At 39.7% G+C, this 25,925-nt stretch overlaps 2 protein-coding genes across 9 annotated transcripts; one reads left to right on the top strand and one right to left on the bottom strand.

Annotated features, from left to right (window-relative positions):
* Positions 1–10,248: 10,248 nt before the first annotated feature.
* Positions 10,249–13,712, bottom strand: LOC147632859 (uncharacterized). 5 transcript variants are annotated; one of them, XM_086807738.1, is made up of 5 exons: positions 13,203–13,712; positions 12,830–13,122; positions 12,604–12,648; positions 12,470–12,511; positions 10,249–11,187 (listed from the first exon to the last, which is right to left on the bottom strand). In XM_086807738.1, exons 1-5 carry the CDS (start codon positions 13,324–13,326, stop codon positions 11,029–11,031), a joined length of 663 nt encoding a protein of 220 aa, XP_086663864.1. In that variant the 5' UTR covers positions 13,327–13,712; the 3' UTR covers positions 10,249–11,028. The 5 variants fall into 5 exon arrangements, 4 of the variants coding, with proteins under 4 accessions (XP_086663864.1, XP_086663863.1, XP_086663865.1 ...); XR_015267238.1 differs by having other exon boundaries at positions 11,049–11,187; positions 11,273–12,511; positions 12,736–13,122; XM_086807737.1 differs by having other exon boundaries at positions 11,049–11,583; positions 12,736–13,122.
* Positions 13,713–17,536: 3,824 nt separating this feature from the next.
* LOC147632858 (3-oxo-Delta(4,5)-steroid 5-beta-reductase-like) lies at positions 17,537–20,178 on the top strand. 4 transcript variants are annotated; one of them, XM_086807732.1, is made up of 3 exons: positions 17,537–17,653; positions 18,084–18,121; positions 18,798–20,178. In XM_086807732.1, exons 1-3 carry the CDS (start codon positions 17,596–17,598, stop codon positions 19,929–19,931), a joined length of 1,230 nt encoding a protein of 409 aa, XP_086663858.1. In that variant the 5' UTR covers positions 17,537–17,595; the 3' UTR covers positions 19,932–20,178. The 4 variants fall into 4 exon arrangements, with proteins under 4 accessions (XP_086663858.1, XP_086663860.1, XP_086663859.1 ...); XM_086807734.1 differs by having other exon boundaries at positions 17,612–17,690; XM_086807733.1 differs by having other exon boundaries at positions 17,622–17,704.
* The last annotated feature ends 5,747 nt before the right edge of the window (positions 20,179–25,925 follow it).

The raw sequence follows: 25,925 nt of genomic DNA, 5'->3' as shown, positions 1-25,925 counted from the left end.
AGCGCTTTCACACTTTCAGATGCTTTGTATGTGCCAGGGATAAAGAAGAATCTATTGTCTGTCTCTGCGCTTGCTAGACTTGGATTTGTAGTCAAATTTGTGGATGACAGATGTACTATTCATGATTTGACTTCTGGTGATACGATTATTGCATCTAGCACCTTGTTTCGTGGGCTATATAGGCTCAATTCTTATGACAAGTTTGTGGAAGATTTAGCAAATGCAGTTTCTGATGAAAAGGCAGTTTCAGATGCAAAACTATGGCATGCTCGTTTTGGTCATCTGAACTTTGCTAGTTTGCTGCGTTTGTAGAAATTTGATATGGTTGCTTCATTGCCCCCTCTTGAGGCACCATTGAAACATGTTTGTGAAGGCTGTATTTTGGACAAAATGCAGCGTTTTGCGTTTCCAAAGAATGGTTCTGTGCGGGCCACTCGCAAATTGCAACTTGTACATAGTGATGTATGTGGGCCTATGCAAACTCCGTCATTTGGTAAACACTTGTACTTCGTGACTTTCATTGATGATTACTCGAGGCATGCATGGGTATATCCACTGACAAGTCCAAAGTGTTTTTGTGCTTCAAACAGTTTTTTCTTATGGTTGAAAATGTATCCAATTGTACTGTGGGCACCCTCCATTCTGATCGAGGGGGGGAGTACTTGTCTAAAGAGTTTGATGCATTTCTGGCTAGTCGTGGGATAAAACACCAATGTACAGTGCCGTATACCCCTCAACAAAATGGTGTTGCTGAGAGGAAAAACAGGTCACTTATGGAGATGGCATGATGTATGGTCAAGAGCCAAGCTTTGCCACATGCGTTTCGGCTTGAGGCTGTCATGTGTGCTGCATATGTACTCAACAGGTGTCCCACTAAGGCCTTGCAGTCTATTACTCCATATGAAGCTTGGCATGGCAGGAAGCCTTCTATTGGTCACTTGCGTGTCTTTGGTTGCTTGGCCTATGCTTTAGTGCCTGTGCAACAACGCAGAAAATTGGATGATAAGGCTGTCAAATGCATTTTTGTTGGCTACAGTGCTGAGAGCAAGGGTTACAGATTGTATCATCCGCAGTCTAAGCGTATCTTGATTAGTCGAGATGTTGTTTTTGTGGAAGATGCTGTGCAGCCTTTGTTATCATGTACCAAAGAGACAGGTGTGAGCTCACGGGATGTATTTGATACATTGTTGCCTCTGTTTACATGTGGGAATTCAAATGTAAGTCCTAATGAGGCAAATATTCAGCCTATGCAAATTTCAAACGACATCATATAGGTGCATCAATTTTACTATCATGCAACGTTTGCACCAGCCATTTAGGCATACCTCTAACCTGCTCATTTTCAGCCCTATCCTCAGAAATTACATCCTGTAAATCTGCATCAGAAATAGGCTGATCTATGATGTCGTTTGAAATCTGCATAGGCTGAATATTTGCCTCATTAGGACTTACATTTGAATTCCCACCTGTAAACAGAGGCAACAATGTATCGAATACATCCCGTGAGCTCACACCTGTCTCTTTGGTACATGATAACAAAGGCTGCACAGCATCTTCCACAAAAAACAACATCTCGACTAATCAAGATACGCTTAGACTGCGGATGATACAATCTGTAACCCTTGCTCTCAGCACTGTAGCCAACAAAAATGCATGTGACAGCCTTATCATCCAATTTTCTACATTGTTGCACAGGCACTAAAGCATAGGCCAAGCAACCAAAGACATGCAAGTGACCAATAGAAGGCTTCCTGCCATGCCAAGCTTCATATGGAGTAATAGACTACAAGGCCTTAGTGGGACACCTGTTGAGTACATATGCAGCACACATGACAGCCTCAAGCCAAAACGCATGTGGCAAAGCTTGGCTCTTGACCATACATCGTGCCATCTCCATAAGTGACCTGTTTTTCCTCTCAGCAACACCATTTTGCTGAGGGGTATATGGCACTGTACATTGGTGTTTTATCCCACGACTAGCCAGAAATGCATCAAACTCTTTAGACAAGTACTCCCCCCCTCGATCAGAACGGAGGGTGCCCACAGTACAATTGGATACATTTTCAACCATAAGAAAAAACTGTTTGAAGCACAAAAACACTTCGGACTTTACCTTCAGTGGATATACCCATGCATGTCTCGAGTAATCAGATTGTTATGCTTTGGCTGTGTCTAGTATGTGTGAAGAGGAAGAACCTCTTTCATTTGATGAGGCACAAAAATCAGAAAATTGGTTGGCTGCAATGCAAAGTGAATATGATGCTATAGTGAAGAATGGTACATGGTCTTTGTGTGATTTGCCTATTGGTAAAAAGACCATTGGATGTAAGTGGGTTTTTAAGTTGAAACGAAAGCCAGATGGTAGTGTTGATCGCTATAAGGCTAGACTTGTTGCAAAGGGTTATGCTCAAGAAAAGGGCATTGATTTTGATGAGACCTTTGCTCCCACTTGTTGTATGACTACCATTTGTAGCATTTGTGCATTGGCAGCTCATAATGGTTGGAATGTACATCACCTGGATATAAAGACTGCGTTCTTGAATGGAGATTTACATGAGGAGATGTATGTATCGCAGCCTCGTGGTTTTGTTCAAAGAGGGCAGGAAAACAAAGTGTGCAGGTTGAAAAATGCTTTATATGGTTTAAAGCAAGCTCCACGAGCTTGGTATGAAAAGATACATGCATATTTGACTGCACATGGGTTTCAGAATAGTCCAACAGAAAGCACTTTGTATGTTAAACGTGTGGATGGTGTACATCTAATCATTGCTCTCTATGTCGATGACATGCTGCTCACAAGACCAAATGAGAGTCATATTGCTGATTTTAAGGCTGATTTGAATGCCTCTTTTGAGATGTCAGATTTGGGGCATTTGCATCATTATTTGGGGATACAATTTAAGCAGTGTGATGGAGGTATTGCTTTGTGTCAGACAAAGTATATTGAGACATTGTTGCGGAGATTTGGCCTTGAAGACTGCAAGCCTATTGCTACTCCAATGGAGACAGGTTTGAAGTTGAGTCTTCATGATGCTGGAGATCACTTTGATGTCACACTCTATCAGACAGCTGTTGGTTGCCTCATTTATGTATGCATTACGAGGCCGGACATTCAGTTTGCAGTCTCACAGGTGAGCAGGTTTATGCATAGCCCAGGGTCTCAGCATTGGAAGGCAGTTAAACGCATCTTTCGCTACTTGAGTGGCACCATACATCTTGGGTTGTTTTATCCCGAGGGGGGATCGTTGCCGCCAGATTTACATGCTTTTTCGGACTCAGATTGGGCTGGTTGCTATGACACAAGAGTGTCCACAAGTGGTTTTTGTTTCATGCTCGGTAGCTCATGCATATCTTGGTTGAGCAAGAAGCAACCTACTGTGGCCACTTCTAGTTGTGAAGCTGAGTACAGGGCAACTTTCACAGCTACGGTTGAGTGTGTGTGGCTCAGACGGCTTATGGCTGACTTGGGTGTTGGACAGGAATCTGCCACCTCTATCTTCACTGACAGTCAGAGCGCATTGGCAGTTGCGAGAAACCCAGTTTTTCATGCTCGCACAAAGCACATTGCGGTGCATTATCACTATGTCAGGGAGAGACTCTCAGCAGGAGAGATCAGCTTGGCCTATGTGCCAACACCACAGGACAACCTCGTCGATCTTTTTACAAAGGCGCTTCCTCGTGAGAAGTTCGAAGCTTTTCGTAAAGCTTTGGGCTTGCTCCCCTTTGTGGACTGATCTACTTCGGGCATGGCACTCCCCTATACATGAGTGCCAGCTCTCGTTCACACCATCACTCCCAGGGGGGATTTGTTGCCATATATATATAGGCAATGATGTGTGTGAACACACTTAGGACCGTCGGGGCACTTTTTCCCTCTTTAGGAGGTTTTTTCCCCCGGCTTGTATATACGCCCATCCTTCTAGGGCTAACTAATCTTTTGTACATTGACACAATCTAATACACTTGGTGTTGTGTGCATTCTTGCTTCTTCTTCTCCAAGCTTTGTGTGCTTTCCTGCAACCCTAATTCCAACATTTTATGCATAGAAAGATGCATAAAGGAAATTTTTTTATTACAAAAGTGTTATTCTTATTAAATTTGATTTTTATGCATAAAAAGATGCATAAAGAAATTTTTTTATTATAAAAACGTTATTTTTATAAAAATTGATTTCTATGCATAAATAGACGCATAAAGAAATTCTTTTTATTTTAAAAGTGTTATTCCTATTAAAATTGATTTTATGCATAAAAGGATTTTTTTATAAAAGTGTTATTCCCACTGAAGTTGATTTTTTTGCATAAATAGATGCATAAAGAATTTTTATATCAAAATTAGAATTCTCTTAAATTCTTTTTAAATTCTATGAGTATTTGATAAATGAATAATTAAATGCTCTAAGAGAGAAAATTCTATCGTTTTATATTCACACGGATTGTTAAAAGAGAATTCAAAAAATCTATCGAGTTTGAAATATTCAGATAAATGATTAATCTATTCCTCATTTGGAATTCGTAACTAATTTAGAAATTAGTTAAGTGAAGATTCAAAGAAAGAAATTTAGTAAAATAGTAACTGAATTATCAAACCTTTTCAAGAAAGATAAATCAATAAAAATCTTATCCGACTCGAATCTTGAATCAGACTATGACCAAGACCAAACTCTTTCGTCAATTTTGAGGAAAGAAGGTGTGACCAGTTTAGAAAAATACACTCAAAACTCCCGCCAAATCTGAAACTAAGTTTGAGACCCTTCGAATTGATCTGTGGATCAAGGTTATAAAATTCAAGGAATTTTGGTATATGAAATTCAGAATTCCGATCAAGAAGTTTTGGGGATACTGATTCAAGAAATATTCCTTATATTCAAAAGAAAATCAAACTGAAAACTTACATAGAAATGAGATGTGATGTGAATAGATGTGATGAGATGTGATGTGAATCAGATAGATGTGAATGGATGGATGGATGTGGATGTGGATGTGGATGTGATGAAAATGGATGTGAATGTGTATGTGAAGAATGGATATGGATGTGTATGTGAAGAATGGATGTGAATGTGTATGTGAAGAATGGATATGGATGTGTATGTGAAGAATGGATGTGAATGTGTATGTGAAGAATGGATATGGATGTGAATGTGTATGTGAAGAATGGATGTGAATGAGTATGTGAAAGAATGGATGTGGATGTATGTGAAATAATGGATGTGGATGTGTATGTGAAAGAATGTGATGTGATGTGACATGAATATATGTGGATGTGAAGTGATAGATATGAAGGTATGGATAGATGTGAGTAGTCGTACATGTGAATGATTGGATGGATGTGGATGAATGAGATGAGATATGTATGAATGAGATATGATGTGGATAGAAGTGATGTGATATGCGGATAGAATGTATGTGATGGGATGGTTATGAGAATGAATGTGGTGGATATGAATGAATGAATGTGATGGATATGAATGAATGTGATGTGATGATGGATGTAAATAAATGTGATGTAAATGAATGTGATAGACATGAATAGATGTGATGTGATGTGAATCGAAATGTGAATGAATGAGATGTGATGTCATGTGAATCGAGATGTGAATGAATGAGACGTGATGTCATGTGAATCGGGATGTGAGTGAATGAGATGTAATGTAAATTGGGATAGATGTGATATGTGAAGTGAATGAATATGATGTGATGAGATGTGGATTAGGGTAGATGCGAGTGGATGAGATCTAATGCAGATAAATGAGGAAAGATGTGATGAGATGGAAAATGATGTGATGAGAATGGGAATACATATGAAATAAATGAGGATTGATGTGGAACAATGTGGAAAGACGAGAGGTCGTTATAGAAACTGTATTTATGACCTATTTTTAAATGACTGTTTTATATCAAAAATACTGGGGAAGCATTTTGACCGTCTTGTGAATGAGGTCGTGGAGACATAACTGATAAAGTTACAACAGCTGATCGAGAGTCAACGGAGGACGTCTCGCGTAGCAAGGTCACCGAGGTCTTGACCAACCTCGGTTCGATTTAAATGGTGAGCTTTCGGTACGGTGGATGAGGGACTAAGGAAGCGGCCTATGAGTGAAGCGCTAGAAGGATCCTAGAGGGTGCTGACCATACGATGCGCGGGCTGCTCTGAGTCATCGAAGATACCCACACGTACGTCGTGGAAGATATTAGAACAAGGAGTAAGAGTTGTTTTCTGAATTCGGAAATAGATCTGGTTGATTGACCTTGCTGGTCCTCAACGGATGAGTCCATGGCTCTTTTATATGGATCTGTTGGTTGATCTTGCTGATCTTCGACGGAGATTCCATTTTGATTTTTATAAGTGAATATATTGCTGGGTAGCATGAGCTAGGAACTATTGAAAATGCCCTGAGTGAACAGGTGGTGAGCGTTCTGGTTGCCAATGATGCCATAAGTACACCGATGAAGGAAAAACTGGAAATTAGGACTCAACCGGATTAATTTTAGAGGTTTATGATCATTGATACTATAGTTTCATTAAAAGATTGTTTTAAAGACAGCCGAATCTGTGAAAAAGGTGATTTCTCACAACCGAATCTGTGAAAAAGGTGATTTCTCACAGCTGAATCTGTGAGAAAGGTAATTTCATATTGGGTGTGTAAGTGGTGTGACTAGTTTTAAGTTTGCATGAATATCCAGTTAGGGGGCTTGGGAACTCTTTTCCCTGGTACCCAGAACAAAACCTAACCAAATTCTTAAATGGATCCTATCACTACAATGGTTGGGTGGTTGGCTAACCCACGGGACTAGATGGGGTTAGGGGCTGGTGGACTGATGTATCCCTAATATGAGACTCAATTCTATTATGGTATGATAGATGAAGTAAATCCTGGATAAAAATTGTTCTATGGAAAAGAATCAACGGCTGTGCCTCTCAATGAGGAAAAAAGCGTTGGTCTCTATTATCCAAGTGCAAGTCTTTTCCTTTATCTAACTATGGGAACTTACGAGTTCGGTCAAATCAGTTTAGTTAGTAGAACCGATGGATTAGTCTCTTGTCCGGATATCCGTGGGCGAGGCCCTGAGTGAGGGCCCCTACCCCGCATAAGAAGTGCTACTTCCGCTGCTAGCACCCTTGAATTCGTTGCACAGAGGGGACAAGGATCTCTCAAGAACAGATAAATTACCTTTTGGTTCTCATCCTCTTCCAACTTGGATGCATCCCAAAGGTTGATGGAGCCTTCTTCATTTCCTTGATCAAGGGTGGGCAAGGGCTCTCTTCCAATTTCAGTGCTTTTTTTTTGTCGGGTATCACAACCTCTGCAATCCTCCCTCTACGACACAAGTAGACTAATCCATCAACCTCCAATCAGGCTTATCGCACCGTGGACTCCGTGATCTCGCCCTCCTCCCTTGACGGCGTGAGTAGGGCTATCCAGTAGGGTCTGATCTCCATAATCGCACCGTTGAGACAGGGTCCGATCTCGCCTTCATCCCTCTACGGCATGGTAAAACATATCCGGGAGGCTCCAATCCCTCCTATCGCACCGTGGATAGTGTGGACAGTGAGTCGTCACCTTCATCCCTCTACGGTGTGATAAGTCACATTCAGCAGGCTCCAATCCCTCCTATCGCACCGTGGACAGCTACACAACGCCTTCTCGCCCTCCTCCCATGAGTAGATATATCCGGCAAGCTCCGATCTCTATTATCGCACCGTGGACAGTAGCTTCCTCACAGTATGGCTCGTACAAAGCAAACTGTGAGGATGGTTTACCGAGATCCCTCCCTTCCTAAAGATTTAGTTCCAGAGCAAGAACCAGTGCCAGAGCAAGAGCAAAAGGCAACAACTTCTAAGCAACCATTAGAGAAAAAACACGTAAAGGGTAGAACCAATTTATCTAAGGTAAGAACTTTCCTCCAGAGACAAAATAAATTGTTTGCTGAGATAAGGCAAGCACAAGAGGCTACACATCTTCTCATCCCTAGGGCACCATTCCTTAGAATTGTAAGAACAATAAGTGACAGTATCAAAGGGCAAGACATTATAGATGGCAGAGCAGTGCAGTGGCATGTCTTCAAGAAGCTTGTGAGGACTTTCTTAGACACTTCATGAATGATAGCTTCATATGTGCTGCCCATGCAAGAAGAGTCACTTTGATGGATAGCAACATGACACTTGTTAGTAGGGTGAGATACAGGCTTGATAAATTTCTTCATCCCTTGCCAATGAGGGGGACAGGAAAGCTTTTGAGGTCCTGGCAATTCCCCCAGCATTGAAAAGGAAATCAAAGGAAGACAATATTAAAGTTGAAGAAGTTACTTTCCCTCCCAAGAAGAAAAGAAAGTTGGTTAGGAAATCTAAGCTATATGATAAGAGTTCTGGGGAGGAGGAGGAGGTGAAGAAAAAGGTCTCACATGTGCATGATAGCTTAGAGACCCTTGTGTAGTTGGAGAAGGCCAATTCTCAGAGGCTTGCCCAAGTACCAGGGTAGCTTATCTGCAATGTTGGCACAGTGGAGGAAGACTATCTCTACATTGCACTTGGGGACCTCTACATGCTTTGTAGAGAAGGATAGGGAGATCAATGACAATGTTGTTCTCATGTGTATAAGGTATGACTACATTTTTTAGGGAGATCAATGATAGTGTTGTTCTCATGTGTATAAGGTATGACTACATTTTTTACATATGTATATTTTCTCATATTTTGTTCATTCCTTTATAAACTCTTGTAGGGCACTTATGAAGGAATTGCTTCCAAATCAAGTCAACGAAATATTCATTTGTGATCCCTTAGTGTCACCTGCATTGATTGATATATGAAGAAGAAGACTTCCGAGCTGGCAACCTATTTCAAGCCAACGAGAAATAAGAATATTTGTTTTGTTATTTTTCCATATGTAGAGAGGTTGGTCTCTAACTGATGATTCCTATGTGTTTAAATATTTGACATACGATATATGCTTTCTTAAATATTTCTTTTTATTTTTTCCAGTGGACACTGGAGTGCTTATGTTATTAATCTTTTGAGAAGGACTATTATTTTCATGAACAGCCTAACTAGCATACATGGGCAAATTAAATTGTAAGTAGTTCTCCTTAATAACTTGAACATTGAGTTTCATACTTTATTTTTCCTTATATTCAAACTTGGTTTTTAATAGGGCATGTAAGAGAGCTATTGCGGCTATTGAGGATGAATATCCAAATTATAAAAAGGAGACAGAGTATAAGTTTCTGAATCAGCTAGTGGCTTTACAAAAAGATTCTACCTCATGTGGATGGCATGTTATTGCCAATGTGTGGAAATATCTTTTATCTAAACATACCGAGACTGATAGCAGTGTAGGTTAAGTTAAAAATCCACTATTTTTGCAGTAAATCTTTACTTAAATTTTTAACTTATTTTCTATAGTTCTTGGTTCTTAAATCTGAGAAGTTTTCTTAATTTAACAGACTCTTGGATCTCGAGTTTTGGATGTAGGGTGTTCATGCAACAACTATTAGTATTATTCTGAATAATTCAATCACTCCAAATGATCCAGATTCTCCACCACCCGCAAGGCAAGTCTCTCTATCTTAGAAGAAGAAGAAAATGCATGTACATTCACCACTAAAACATTTTATGTTTAAGCAAGGAACTCTACAAAAAAAAATCCAAGGGTGCTCCTCAACAAGGCACACATAAAGAAGCCAAAGGTACTAAATTAGGAGGTACCTCAAAGAAACATGGTCCTCAAATGGGTACCAAGAAGGGTGTTGGCAAGAAAGCTAAGAAGGAACTCAAGTTCAAGTTTGCTGGTAAGATTAACCAGAAACAATCAAAAGATATGGACATGGAGAAAAAGAAGGCCACAAAACCAGAGAAGACAAAGGGGGACATGGAGACAAAACCAGAGGAGATAGAGACAAAATAGAAAGCTTCATTCTCCTCTCTATTTATCATTGTAAATATTTGTAAATTTTTTTCTAATTTTATAATCTTTTTTGTAAAGATTGATAAATTCTCTTCTCATGTTGTGATGTTTTTTTTACTTAAAACACATTTGTACTTGAGTTTGTAATGGTTTTGAGACATTGTGTCATAATTGTCAAGTACATCTCTAAAAGAAAAATATTAGAACTCTTAAAGGGCTTTATAAAAAGAGCTCTAAATATTGTAATTCTAAAAGAACAACATAAAAATTTACAAAGGCACAGCAATTACAAGACAAAACTTTTCATTGATGAATTACATACGTAAAATTTACAAAATCCCAAGAGTCTAAATAGACTTCATAAAAAAACTCCAAAGCTTTCTTATATTAAGTCTTGCTTATACAATCATATTCCCAATCAGCATCTACCAAGGTCTTCGACTCCATTTGCATTCGAATCTTTCTATTCTTCACCTTGAACTGTGCCCCACTTATATCCTCACTTCCGATGATATTGAGGTGCTCCCTAATATTTAGGAGACTCCAATGTCTGCTTGTAGTTACAATTTAGGAGGCTCCAATGCCTGCTTGTAGTTACAATTTCCACCACACCATTGGGAAACCCTAACGCATATGTCAAGTGGAAAAACAACTTGTTCATCCGCTTGCAATTAGACCCAACTACTATTTTTCTTCATCCACTGTTAGTAACAAAAGCAAATGTATAAGGTAGCACGAGCTTTAAGATACCGAAATATAACACTGGACTCTACTATTTTGTAATTGAATGTATCATCCTTATGCTGCCCCTCTACAATGTTCCACTGCTCTCCAAGCAAGGCAACCATGTTATCACCTAGTACTTTCTTGCACATAAACATGGTTAGTGTTTGTGAGAAATTAAATTGATTGAACATCTTAGCAAAAAGCTCAATTGGATATACCCAACCGAGACCCATAGGTCGAGATTGCTTTGCAAACTTCAAAGATCCCTGTATGTCATAAAGCATCTTTGATTTCATGACCATAACCGTCTAAGCATCAAGAGTTGGCCATTCAACAAGAAGAGAGGAGAGGAGATGTGATGATCTCTAGCTTACTAAACCCACCGTCATGCATTGGCACTACATAGGAGTGCCGGTAAAACAAGATCTTTTCCTTAAGAAGGTCTGCACTGGTTTTACAAGAAAACAGTACCTCGCCAATGTCTGCATGGAGTGCTTAAAATGTTCCGATAAGGCTTCGTAATGATTACTCCTCTGCCAAGTTGGAAGGAAAAATATCTACAACACAAAAATAAGATCATTAAACATGAAAGATGTAGCTATCGTAATATCACATGCCTCCTTCCTTCCCTATGATACTTACAGTTGCATGGACATCGAGTTTGTTTATGAAGATGTATGTCTCGTGCCGTGTACACATGTTGTACAATGGCCACCAGATCTTCATTGCTTGATTTTTTGAATCCCTCTAAATGACCCTTCCAATGAAGCTCCATCGCATCTCATCGTCGAACTTGGTGTGGACCAATAGCAGTAGGCTGCAGGAAAACCCAAGCATCCTTGCGAATTGCCTCTCTCACCCAAGCACCATCATCGTCCCTCTTATTGTACAGTGAGATCTCCTCAATCTCATCTTTTGGTCTACTTTGTGGTATAGCCATATCAATTGTGAAGCTATAGTAGTAAGATTAGGGTTGGGCGAATGAGATAGAGAAAGAAAACGCAAGGATGCTATGCAGATTAGGGTTTCGGGCTTGATGGATATTAAAGAGATGGAAGAGGAAGGGAGGAAGAGTTCAAGAGGGAAAGCGGACTTGAGAATGAAATTTTTGACTACAATGAAATTTGAGATGGGTTTTTAGGGGGAAAAGTGACTTTTGGGGGAATCTCAAAAATTTCAAAATTTTAAAGATTTTTTGAACCACGAAAAATGGTGGGACCATACCTACCCTAAACCCCCTACTTTTTTAAAGGGACAAGTGTAACTATTAGTACTGAAAGCCTAGTCCCCCTCCCTACAGCCTAGTCTCTCTCCCTATATTCAAAGGAGACCAAACGTGCACAATCCTCTATTCCTATTGGTCCGTTGCTAATTATTTTCATTAGCAAAAGGCCTAAAATATCTTCAAATGATCCCTAATGCTTCACTATAAATATATATAGCATAATATATATCACTCATATAGACCATTATCATAAAATGTTGCATATACTATTAATTGGTCTTTAAAGACCTAACCATGAATATAAAGAAGTGCTACCTAGATGCTCTCTCTCTCTCTCTCTCTCTCTCTCTCTCTCTCTCTCTCACACACACACACACACACAGAGAGTTAATGTGTATATGAATATGGTTTAATTTAAGCCCTAGCCCATGCTCCACGCAGTGATGAAGCCCCAGCCCATCTCATGCGTGGTTCACTACAAGCTCGTCCTCATGCAACACGCAGTCATGAAGCCCCAACCCATCTCATGCGTAGTTCACTTGCGAGCTCGTCCTCATGCAACACGTGAGCCCCCCCCTCCTCCAAATAGACATGCAAAGGGAGAGCCCACTTACTATGGAGAGCGTCGGACCTGGCACCCAGCAGACACTTGAAACCTGCAAAAACACACCCAAACATGGTTAGTAAAACCGAGAGCGAGCATAGAGAGAGAGAGAGAGAGAGTTAGAGAGAGAGAGAGGAGCCTTACTAACTCCCCTTGCTTGACCCGCATAACCCGAGAGGAGGAGCCAACCTGCGTTAAAAAAAACACCAAAAAAGCAGCATAAAATGACATGCAGAGAGAGAGAGAGAGAGAGAGAGAGAGAGAGAGAGGCCTTACTAATGCTTGGGCTGGATATTGCAATGGCTGCCCGAGGCATGCAAGGTGCACACAGAGAGAGAGAGAGAGAGAGAGAGAGAGGAGCCCTACTAACCCTTGCAGCTTGACCCGCAGAACCTGCAGAACCTGAGAGCAGGAGTAGTCGAAGGCGAGGAGGAGCAGTCAAAGTAGTGCAGGCACCCTTCATTGCTATGGACGCACTGCGGTGGGACCCCCTCATGGTTGCATGAAAGATGCGGCTGGCTGTAGTTTTTTTGCCGGCGCTCCTTTGATTCGTGGATGGCGGACAGGCACAGGGGCTACTAAATTCGCCACCTGGCATGACTCTTAGCAACGCTCCTTTGATTAGTCGACAGCGGATGGCGCAGGGGCTAAAGAATACACCACCTGGCAATGGGGAAAAGTCAAACTTCATCTCGTTTTATATTATTGTAAGAAGTGATTACGAGAAATAGTGTAGCTAAAACCAAGGATCAGGTTGATGAGGTGGGAGCAATTCCCTAGCGATTCGGGAATCGAGCCTTTGAGTATATTGAATTCCATGTTCAGATTTTGGAGATAGGGAGACCGCGACCCGAAATCAACCGGCATTTGTCCAGTAAAACTTGTATTGGTGGTGTCCACAGTAATCGAGGCGCTGCAATTTGCCAAGGTCTGAAAGATGTCACCACTAATTAGACTGTTAAAACCAACTGAAAAGTAAATTAAGTTCGGACAGCAACCCAATCTCCGGTGGAAGGGATTATGGCGGCATCAAGCGCCAATATGAGGGCGGTAAGAGAGTGAAGGGAATCATCAGAGCTGGAGAAGTAAAGGAGTTGTAGCTGAGGTCAAGGGAGACAATCGTTAAAAAGAGGACTCGAAAGTAAACCAAAAGTCGTCAAGAAAGGGACCAATCTGAGAAAAATAATTGCCTTGAAACTAGAGGCTGAGATTTTAAAGATTGATGTCTTTTTTGAAAGGAACACCAAGCAAGGCCAATGCTTTTCTTCATGATGCTGAGTTTTTGAAAATTTTAGGTGTTAAGGCCAATGTTTTTTTTTTCATGATGCTAAGATGTTAGAAATTTTAGATATAAAATTGATTGATGTTGTTTGAAAGGAAAACAAGGCAAGGCCAATGTTATTTTCAAACCGTGGGGCTATAAAACCAGGCAAGGCCAATGTTATTTTCAAACCGTGGGGCTATAAAATTCTTTCGATGTAACTAAAAGAGGAGTTTAATCCTAAACAAACACCTAAAACCACATGTAACATTATATTCTACAACACTTTCAAAAGTGATACAGAATACATGAGCGAGTTTATTTAAAGTAAGCATACATGTCAATGTCATGGGACAGTGTTGGTAAAAAATCTTCGCCTTAAAATCAATGGCTCATATAGGTACAAAATTGATTGATATATATGTGTCGACTTTTTAAAAGAAAATGAAGTAATAAATCCTAAGCGTTTTTTTCATGATGTGTAGATTTTTGAAACTTTGGCTTTTGAAATTGAATATGGGTACCAAATTCTCTTTCACATTAATTAAGTAGACAAGGGGAAGAGAGGACTCTAAAGTGACCAAAGTGGTCAAGAAAGGGACTCCTATCATGAAAGAGAGGACTAACAAGTGGCACTTAAGTTGGGACAGAAGGGAATAGGAATTCAGATTCAACAAAATTTAAATAGGGCAATTATGCATTTCATGCTAGTATGGCCAAAGCAATCACACTGCATTAGATATACACATAAAATCAAAATCGGTCTGCCCTCAAATCAAGAGGTGTTTTGCAATGATTCACAACTACAAAACTACACACCATGTTGTAATTAAGGTAGGGTGTTGTCTGTATATACTAATGCCAACTCATTTGAAATACTGAAATAGATAAGAAAAATGAATCATCAGAGTTTGTCAAAGCTTAATAATAAGAGGAACCCAACTAACCCATCTCAATAAATAATAACTAGGACAAACCATCTCAGTAATTAAGCGAACCCATCCATTATTACATCACAAAATAATAATAATTAAGCAAACCCACGAGTTAAATTGCAATGATTCAGCAAACCCACCCGCAAGTTTATTCTCAGAGATTTAGGAAACCCACTCGTGAGCTTAATCTCGGAGTAAATGGGCACCTTCTTAATCCCGTCTTTTAATGCCAAAATAATAAGGAGATTTCTCATTGAGATTCACTATCATTTTGTTCGGGAGAGACTCTAGGCAGGTGATATCAGTCTTATCTACTGTCCTACAGATCAGAATGTGGCAGACATCTTCACCAAGGCATTCCCACGTCCGAAATTCGAAGCATTTCGCACTGCTTTGAATTTGTTTTCTTTTGGTGGATGATGTACAATGATCACATATCACTCCAGTTTGTTGGGTTTTATGCTGTGTATGCACCTAGAGGAGTGCTAGTGATCATCAGTAGATTACTGGGGTACTTTTTACTTCAATTAGTGGAGGTTTTTTCCCCCAGTTTAGCTTAGTTTCACTTATAAGCAGTTTATAAGTGTTTTGGTCCACCTGGCACATTTTATGGCCGGACATGTGAACACATCCTTTTAGGTCACTTTATTATGTGACTATTGTACTTCACATCATTATCTGAATACACACAAAGAGTTGTGTTCTCTCTTTGCTTCTCCACGCCTGTGTTTGCAGCACCTCCAAACCCTAACCCTAACAGCCCAAGGCCTTCATGTTTCACGTTTTTTGAATTGGTTCACGATGTGAAATTTTTCAAATTTTGAATGCATAAGATCGATACCTTGGTAGTTTCCTTTATAAAATCCTACTTATTGTGTTTACACATCAATCGCTTTGGTGTGTATATAAGAACTTTTTGGTGCGTATATTAGTTAACTCATGGCATTAATTAAAATATTTCCTAACGTTATAAAAGTATTTCACAAAATATTAAAGGCACTAACGTATAGAAGTATAAAAACTTCTTGGTGTAATTCCGAAATGAAAAAAGTTTATGCTCACATACCCACTATAGCAAACATGCTGGAGTTGATTAAAAAGTGGAATTTACAAACAGATATCCACATGGAAGATAAATCCCATAAATGACAACTCATATTTTACATGGGAAAATATTTTGCAAACTGTACGTTTATAAAAAAACAAGCATCTTGTGTTGCAAGCCCGACATTTTTATTACAAGTATTAGGCGATAGCGGTATGAAGTCCTCGCCATTGAAGATTACTTCTTTGAACCTTGTTGTTTTTTGTTATCCATGTAGAAGATCGTCTCTATATGAATACATTATGTTAGATGTGGTATTTTCATCACCTTCCATATGGCAACTGCTCTTCGTCTATCCATACCATTGCTTGTTTTAGGTATTATCTAGGATGCTGTTGGATAATACTTTCCAGTTGATATCATCCGAAGGCCAACGTGGAACCTATCTTGTTTGGAATATAATTCTCCATAAAAACATAGGCTCTCTCAAACCGATTGATCGCGGTGAAAAGCATACCTTGTTTTTCAGGTCTCCTTGGCCATATAAAGCATATAGCTGTGTAGTACATGTCGAGATGGTGCATTGGTTAAGCCGAAGAGCATCCAAATCATAGTGGATGCAATCTCATGTTGATCCTCATGGGCAGTGGTGGTGGACACATGATTGTATCTCAAGAAGCCATCTAAGAAATTGTATGCTTCCTTTCTTGCTACTCTTTCCAACATGTGCTCTATGTATGAGAGTTGGTAATTTTGTCTCTACATAGCAGCATTGTCTTTCTTCAAATCCACAGAGTTTCATCTTTACATTCTTTCTTGGCATGATCATAATTGGTGACATCCGATCGATGTGCTCAATAGGGTAGATAAAACCTATGGTATTAACATTTCACATTCATTTAATAAGGTTTATGTTTCACTAGACGATCCCCCAATGATAAGAATAGTGTGTTAAATAACTTCAAGTAATACTCCCTTCATATAATCATATTGCTAGGAAAAAATATCAATGCTAAAACTCTTTAGAGGATCTATCTTGTCCTCTGGTGGTCACATCCTAAGACCAATTAGGGATCTTCTCCGAGCTCTAAAATATCAACTTCTTTGACTTTTTCTAGTCTATCATATAACACACCCAAAGATGCGCCATATCATTAGCATGACACATGGATGCAAGGCCACCTTAGAAAACCAGGATACAAAACTGTTTACAGGCTAAGACCACTTTAGAAGACCAGGATACAAAACTGTTTAGATGCCAAAATCCATCAAAACATTGCATTAAAACATTGCAGATATTACATCGAGGATAGATATTACAACGAGGATAGATATTACAGCCAGGATAAATATTACAAAGAGGATAGATATTACAGCCATTACAAAAGCCGCGCTTTTCCATTATGCATTAAAAGATGATGCATGCATGGCAAAGCACTTAAATGCTTCAGCAATTTGTTTCAAGACTTCGTTAGACTCCTCTTTTCCAATGCCGAGCGCTTTCTATTGAGTGCCACTGCCTCCTCAAACCCACAAAGCGGGCAAAACATGAAGACGAGGTTTTTGAGCTCACAAAGGCCAGTTCTTTTTTCAGCACCGCCATTTTATCTCCTCGCTTGCGTTTCTTGCCGGATGAGCACTCCTCATCCATGAAGGGATCGCCATCCTTGTTGCTTGAACCACCAGCCCTATTCGGTGAAGTGGAATCTCCTACATATAAAAGATGACAATGATTTAAAATTGCTAACAGTTAAGCATTGAAAGAAATTAGATAAACCACAATTTACCTCATGACTCACTGTGCTGTGTCATACACGTCACCAGGGTTAATCAACCTCTCTTTCCCGACACGGTCAACTTTTTTTTTGAGGTTTGGGCTTTGCTGTGGAAATAATATGACATTGACTTGTGCCCCGAAGGGCAACGCTAAAAAGAGTTCTCTGCCAAGCCAAGGTAAGCAGTGCAAGTTTTTTTCTCTGCCAAGACGAGTGTAAGCAATACAAGGTTTTTCTTCTCTCTCTAGTCTCTCTCTTTCTCGGTTTGTTAATCTTCAAAGGGATTAAAGGTTCTTGTTTTATTAAGAATGTGTAAGAACGGGATTAAGAAGGCTGTTTCTCTGATATATTATTAAGCTCATGGGCTTGCCTATTTACTCCGAGATTAAGCTCACGGGTTCGCTGAATCTCTGAGATTAAGCTGGTGGGTTTGCTGGACCTTCCAGATGACGCTTTATACCCATGAGTTTAATTTAACTCATGGGTTCGCTTAATTACTGAGTTTCAATTCATGGGTTTGGCCTAGTTATTGAGATGGGTTAGCTGGTGCCATTTGATTATTGATATTTGACAAACCCTGATGATTCATTTTTCTTATCTATTTGCAGTATTTCAAATGAGTACTGGGAGGAGTGGCGACGATGCGGTAGGGTTTCATTCTCTTATTCCTGTGGGCATGTTGTGAATTGAATTCAATAATATTTCCCACTAGTATATAACCCTACCTTAATAATTACAACACGGCCTTTAGTTTTGTCGCTGAGAATTATTGTAGAACATCTCTTGATTTGGGCACAGACTGATTTTGATTTTAGTAATTTCTTGTGTATATCTATGCAGTGTGATTGCTTTGGCCATAATAGCATGAAATGCAGACATATATGATTGCCCTATTTTTACGTGGCCAAGATTTTAAACCTTTGGTCCTGTCCATACCCTCACATAGATGTATATGTATGTGTCATATGTGTAGATAGATGTATATGTATGTATGTGTCATATGTGTATATGTACGTGTGCATACACGGGTGTGCGTGCACAGACACACATGGTCCTTTCCATAACCTCATATAGATTCTGTCATGCGTGTAGATGGATGTATATGTATGTGGGCACACACGGATGTGTATGTGTAGTGTATACATGTATATTCAAACAGAAAGCTTGCCAAATCAAATTGTATGAGAATCTGTACATGTTTGCAAATGACCTTGCCGAAACATGTTCTCTGGATGAGAAATACTGTGGATAAATTTTGCAGAAACCTTGTGTTTGAATAACCACTTGTGTTTGTGTTTGATGTCTTCCGAGGTGGATTACAGAATCAAAGTGGAAGCAATGACATTAAAACCGCTGGGCATCCAAAAGTTGCACTGGTGATAGGTGTCACGGGGATTGTCGGGACCAGCCTGGCAAGGATACTCCCCAGATCCGATGTGCCTGGTGGGCCGTGGAAAGTTTATGGAGTTGCCCGAAGGCCGCAGCCAATGTGGTTTGTGGATGCTCCCATCGAGTATATCCAGTGTGATGTTCTAGATGAAGCTGACACGCAAGCTAAAATCTCGCCTCTCATGGATGTGACTCATCTCTTCTGGGTAGTGTGGGTAAGCCGAAGCAGCGAAGAGAGAAACTGTGAGGACAATGGCAAGATGTTTCATAATGTGCTGGACGCCCTGCTCCCAAATGCGCCCAACTTGCAGCACATTGTCTTGCAGACTGGTGGCAAACACTATGTCGGCCCTTTCAGCCTGTTAGGAAAGGTTCCTGCCCACGAGCCCCCTTTTAAGGAGGACATGCCACGCTTGCCAGTGCCCAACTTCTACTATACCCTGGAAGATATCCTCTTTGATACAGTGAAGAAGAAAGAGGGCTTGACATGGTCTGTGCACCGGCCGAATGCTATACTTGGCTTCTCTCCCTGGAGTTTGATGAATATTCTGGGCAGTCTTGCTGTGTATGCAGCGATCTGTAAGCATGAAGGCTTGCCATTCCGATATCCTGGAAATAGAGCCACTTGGGAGCAATTCGGGGATGCATCCGATGCAGAGCTGATAGCCGAACAGGAAATCTGGGCATCCATTGAGGCCAATGGCAAGAATCAAGCCTTTAATGTGACGAATGGAGATGTCTTCAATTACAAGCTTGTTTGGAGGCTTTTGGCGGGAAGGTTTGGCCTGGAAGTTCCACCCTATAATGGGCAGCAGATGAGTTTGAAGGAGTTGATGAAGGGTAAGGAGCCTGTGTGGGATGCTATTGTGGAAGAGCATGCTCTGTCGCCTACTAAGCTTGATGATGTCGGGAACTGGTGGTTCGTCGACCTGAACCTGAACGCAACCGCTTCCGTGGTTATGAGCATGAACAAGAGCAAGGAGATGGGATTTTTGGGATTTCGCAACACGGAAGCTTCAGTACTGTACTGGATCGACAAGCTGCGACAAAACAGGATCATTCCATAAGTACTATGCGCTAATGGAATTGAGATGCAGCAATTCCTTAGCGGCTCGAGTCTGGGCAGTCTTTTTGGGAGATGCCAGAAAATATAAGGTTTTACTGTTTCTCTGTGTCTGAATAAAATAATGTTCATATGAGGCTTTGTATATGCACCCTTGACATTTGAAGGTTCACTCTTTATATATATATATATGTGTGTGTGTGTGTGTGTAACTCCTTTTTCTCTGTGTTTTAGTTGAACCAATTTCTTTTGATGGTGTTTCTCTACATGCATGGCTCTCACTCATGTTTCATCCAATTTTTTTAGTTCAACTAAGCATTTAGCCAACACATTTGCAGTCGGTCATTCCCTCACTGCAATCCTTAGGCTAGGCATCAAATATTCCATAAGCATCACTACCTCCACACCATATGCTAAGCCTAAAGGGTGCATGATCAGCGGCAACCGTGTGAAAGGAACAATAAGTCCAAAGTGTAGCTAGGAGCTTTTGTTATCGTTGAATTTTCATTTTAAGAGTCAAACAATGCTCTTGCATCTTTTTAACATTAGGCAATAGCCTCTTAGCCCCACCTAGCCAGGCTTCCCATGCATCGGCTTAATAAGACAAATCGCCAAACCATCAGCCTGTGCATGCACCAGAATCATGTGACATAATACATGGGCCACATCAGCCTGTGGGACATGGTAAAGCACAATTTACGACCATCTGGAAAAATGGGTCAACTTTCTTGGACAGACTTCTTTTTTCATCATTTTTCAACGATGAGTATGTGCCTATTCTTTTTCTTTTTCTTTTTTTTTTCCCCCCATGTGTAGTGGCAATTGGTTCTTGCCAATGGCGGCTTAGTCCTTCCACACCATATGATCAATTTTCCTCTGAACTATTCTCCTCGTGTTCAAACTGATTTGATAGGAATCAGAGCATTGCTTGAGCAGCTTAGTGCAGAAAAGGAGCTCTATTATATTGAGGCTCCATGAAAGGGGTCCACTAGCATGATTTCCAGCACAACATGGATGCATCAGTATGGGAGAGAGCATAACACGGATGCATCATCAATATGGGAGGGCGCAACATGTTTTGTATTGGGGATTTGTTGAAAGATTGTAGTAGGAGGGGACTCTCGCAGTTGCGCATTTGTTAAATACATGCGTTTACATTAGTTCATCATTTGGTGCCTCTTCATTCGTCTTACTACCCAAATATATGATCCTCACATGTTTACTTGTTTGGTCAGTAGTAGGTGCCTACACTTTTTTTCCATGTGTAGATCCTTCTGTAGTCACAACAATTGGTTCTTGCCACCAATGGTGGTTTAGTCCTCCCACCTCAAGGTGTCACAACTTGTAATTGTAAGGCGGCTCGAGATCCCCCCTCCCCCAGGTCACAAGCCCTCATTTCTAAGCTAGTAGGTTGCTACTACCCTGGATTATTGAAAATACAAATTGATTATGGATAATACATCAAATAAATGGTCTTGTCCATTTAAAATCAAGGAATATTCTTGATGGAGATTAAGGTAAACACTTTTAAAAAACACCAACGTAGTAAAAAATAAGAGAATCATTCCAAAGAAGCATTAACAAATATAGAGGAGATTTCTCTACAATCTCTCTATGTCACACACTGTTGGAATTATTTCTATTATTGAGAATTATGGATTTATTTGATGGATATTTATTTATTGTGCAAGCGAGACTGATCACCTCTAACTTGTCACATATTTTGAGCTTATATTGTGAATGTCAGTGCAGATCAGTGGTAGGGTTAGTGTGCAGGATGTGCATGGATCCATTGGATTTGCTTCGACAGAAATCTATTGACGCATGGCGTGTGGCGATTATTTATTCGATAGTGGCAGTGATATTTTATGTGCACATTAGTGTGTAACATTTTGATATACATTAGTTCTATTTCATGAGTGAACCTTAGAGTGTTCACATTTTTGTATTTAGGCTTTTGCAAGCCCAATGTGGAGATCCATATTTGTATTTTTGGCTCTTTATTTTTGTACAAGGAAATATATTTAAATACACCATGAAGAGGACGTGAGCCACTCTCATAGTAGGGGAGATTTAACCCATTCTTGTGTTGCATACATAGCTTTCTTCTATTTTGAGCTTGAGTATTTCTTTCAAGTTGATTTTTAATAGAGGGTTAATCGTGAGCTTCCAATACACACATATCATGAGCCCTCTCTCTCTCTCTCTCTCTCTCTCTCTCTCTCTCTCTTTCTCTCGTTCTTTGAGGTGGAACACACGTTCTCCAAATTTGATAGTAAAAAGGATGGTCATCTAGTTCTTTCTTGGTTGACTCAATTTGATGATTATTTTGCTGGTGAACGACTCTCTGAGGAAGATAAAATAAAGTGTGCTACTAATTATTTGAGTGATCGAGCTTCTTTGTGGTGGAACGCATTTCGCATGGGTTCTACCAAGCCTCTCACTTGGGAGGATAAATTTCAAGACAAATTCAAGTCTGATTTTCTTCCTCCACAATTCCACCTTAACACTAGTCGAGCATGGAATCTTCTCTGCATGACAGATCGTGATATTGTTTCTGAATACACGAAGAGATTTTGGCAATCACTTATTATGCTTCGTATGCTCGAGGATATTCCTGAAGAGTCGCGCTAACAAAAGTATGAAGATGGTCTTGACACAACTATTCAAGGCGGATGTGAACATGTTCAAGCTAACTTCTCTTGATGACGCAATCTCTCTTGCTCATGATTTCGAGTGCAAGAAAGGTTTGGCTCGTCAATTACCTTGTAGTGATCAGTATACTTCTCCACCCAATCGACAATCTTCTTTCGTGGTGGGGTATCAAGGTTTCAGATCTTCTTTTTGACGCCCTCAATTTTATCAATCTCCTTCTTCACAACAACGGCGTCCATGGAATGGTAATAATGGTGATTTTGGTAATGGTATTAGTAATGCACGTACTTTTTTCAATTCAAATGTAAAGAACAATTTTAATACTACCAACCCAAGCAATGTACACCCCAAACCCAATTCTAGTCACAATAGTAATGCACCCACTCCTCGCCCTACCCAACCTCGTCACAGGGCAATAATTTGCCTACATGCTTTAAGTTTCATCGAGTGGGACATCGAGCCGACAAGTGTACTTTTCATCCTACTCAAGTGGTACAACTTCACAATATCGAAGATGACACATACTACGATGGTGATGGTGATACGGCTCCGGATTGGACGGAAGAACAACTCAACAATAAAGAAGTGGGTGTGCAAAGCAAATCAATGCACCTGTTACTTTTTCACACATGATGAATCGTATACTTCTTGACCATCAGAATTGCGTCATTGTTTTCTTTGATGATTTGCTTGTCTTTAGTAAGAATCATGCTGCCGAACATGAAGATCATCTTGCATTAGTATTTAATCTTCTTAAAGAAAATCAACTTTATGCTAATCCAAATAAAAGTCTCTTTTTCCAAGATGAAATTGAGTACTTAGGCCACATTGTTTCAGGTGAAGGTATCAAAGTTGATCCAAAAAAGGTAAAAGTCATTGAGACTTGGCCTACTCCAACATGTGTTAAAGAAGTTAGATCTTTTCTTGGTTTGGTTAGTTTTTATAGGAAGTTTGTTCGTAATTTCTCATTTTGATAGCATTTCCTTTGACAATGTTGCTTAAGAAAGGTCTAGTTTTTCGATGGGGTGAAAGCCAACAAAAATCATTTGATAGACTAAAATATTTGTTGGCTCATGCCCTTATCCTCCAACTTCTAGACTTTTCTCATTTTGATAGCATTTCCTTTGACAATGTTGCTTAAGAAAGGTCTAGTTTTTCGATGGGGTGAAAGCCAACAAAAATCATTTGATAGACTAAAATATTTGTTGGCTCATGCCCTTATCCTCCAACTTCTAGACTTTACTTGACCGTTTTCCTCGTAGTCACTGATGCTAGTGGCTCAGGAATCGGTGCAGTCCTCATGCACGATGGAGATCCTTTGGCTTATGAGAGTAGAAAATTGACACCTTCTGAACTTTCATAAAGTACATATGACAAGGAGTTATTAGCAGTTGTCCATGCCTTACGCATGTGGAAACATTATCTTATGGATTCTGAGTTTATGATTAAGACCGACCAACAAAATATTAGATATCTTCTTAATCAACCCCTTATCTCAAACCGCCATACCAAATGGGCATCTTTTATTCAGAGTTTTTATCCCCTTATTCAATATAAACTTGGTAAAGAGAATGTAATGGTTGATGCACTTAATTGACGACCTTCTATTTCTAACATTTCAGTGCTTGACATTCATTCTTTGCATGATATTCGTGATTCATATGTTACAGATCTTGATTTTCTGATGTTTGGCATAAATTAGAAACTAATAATTGGTTGCCTCTTCATGATTATGCATATAATGATGATTTCATTTTCTTTCAAAAGCGTTTATGCATTACACTTCCTTATAGATCTTTTATTCTTGAAGAGATGCATCGTCCCCCATATGTTGGTCATCGTGGCATTCTCACTACTCTTCGCACCATCGAAGAATATTTTTATTGGCCACAATTAAAACATGATGTTGCTTCTTTTGTATCGAGATGTGTGACATGTCAAAAGATGCCAAGGAAAACAATGTGGGCTACTCATGCCTTTACCTATTCTCGGAGGCACCAAGGGAAGAAATTTCTATGGACTTTATAACCGGTGTACCTACCACATCTTCTCAAAATGATATGATACGGACAATTGTGGATAGGTTTAGTAAGCAAGCTTATTTCATTACATGTCGTAAAACATTGAATGCTTCACATGCTACACAATTGTTTATCAAAACTATCTTCACAAATTATGGATTACCTAAAGTCATTATTTCATATCATGATTCTCGATTTTGTAATCATTTTTGGATGGCATTATTTTCAAACTTAGGCATAAAGATTGATTTCAGTTCTACATATTATCTGGAAAGTAATGGACAAACTGAGGCCACAAACAACACTATTTTATATCTTTTGAGGTCTAACACTTTCTCATCTCCTACACATTGGGATTGGTATTTGCATCTTTTGCAATTTTCATATAATAACACACCTCATACAAGCATTGGCAAAGCTCCTTTTGAGATTGTCTATGGTAAGAAACTTCCAACTCCAATTACTAGACTTTCGCATCAAGTTCTAGCGGGCCGATGATTTTTCCGTGACTCATAACCGAATTTTGGCTGAAGCTCGTGAGTCTACTCTTAAGGCTCAAGCAAGCTTACACTAAATAGGCTAACAAACATAGAAGGCCAAAGAATTTTGAAGAAAATGATTTAGTTTAGCTTTGCATAGAAAAGCGCAGACTAAAGTCTGTTGAGAAACATCAAGCCATTAAATTATGTCCATGATTTTATGGGCCTTTTCGAATAACTGCTAAGATCAATGACAATGCTTATCGTTTGTCCCTTCTTGACCATTGGAATATTCATAATTTCTTTCACATTAGTCTACTTAGACCCTTTAAAGGTATACCACCTTCTACCCCCATTTATGATGACCCACCTCTTGTAGAGGTTGATACAGAAATTTTAGTTCTAGAAGTAATTCTTTATCATGAGCAAACTACAACTCACAATGACAATGTTTATGACAGATATTGGGTTAAGTACAAGAATCATCCTGTAGAAGAATCTCAGTGGATTCCAGACCATGCCCTTGCAAACACACTCTGGCCTGATCGACTCCTTTCATAGATAGTTGTAGTGAATTTTACACTTGGTATTGAGACCGGTGTAATCGTGTGAAGGTCACAGATTTGAGGTATCACATGATTGGTAGTTTATTTTCGTATTTGATATTGATATGTGTGAAGGTCACTGATTTGAGGTATCACACATGGTTATTTTTCGTGCAAAGGTCACTGAATTGAGGTATTGCACGAGGTTTTGATATTGTGGATTTTTGTGATGGATATTTTGAATTTGCTATTTTCTTTCGTGCAAAGGTCACCGAATTGAGGTATTGCACGTAGTTGT

The sequence above is a fragment of the Cibotium barometz genome, chromosome 13 (assembly GCF_041138505.1).
Source record: "Cibotium barometz isolate CiBa-2024 chromosome 13, ASM4113850v1, whole genome shotgun sequence".
Lineage (NCBI taxonomy): Eukaryota > Viridiplantae > Streptophyta > Polypodiopsida > Cyatheales > Cibotiaceae > Cibotium > Cibotium barometz.
This window is presented reverse-complemented; position numbering and strand designations above follow the sequence as displayed.

Excerpts from the sequence above, each read along its gene's own strand:
- LOC147632858 (XM_086807732.1), top strand. The coding sequence starts at position 17,596 with ATGACATTGACTTGTGCCCCGAAGGGCAACGCTAAAAAGAGTTCTCTG. Across the intron at positions 17,654-18,083 it reads GAGTTCTCTGCCAAGCCAAG|TATTTCAAATGAGTACTGGG; the intron begins GTAAGCAGTGCA and ends ATCTATTTGCAG. Across the intron at positions 18,122-18,797 it reads GGAGGAGTGGCGACGATGCG|AATCAAAGTGGAAGCAATGA; the intron begins GTAGGGTTTCAT and ends GGTGGATTACAG.
- LOC147632859 (XM_086807736.1), bottom strand. The coding sequence starts at position 13,326 with ATGCCGGTTGATTTCGGGTCGCGGTCTCCCTATCTCCAAAATCTGAAC. Across the intron at positions 13,123-13,202 it reads CCTCATCAACCTGATCCTTG|GTGGTGTATTCTTTAGCCCC; the intron begins GTTTTAGCTACA and ends CCCCATTGCCAG. Across the intron at positions 12,512-12,603 it reads GGGTCAAGCAAGGGGAGTTA|GTTTCAAGTGTCTGCTGGGT; the intron begins GTAAGGCTCCTC and ends GTGTTTTTGCAG.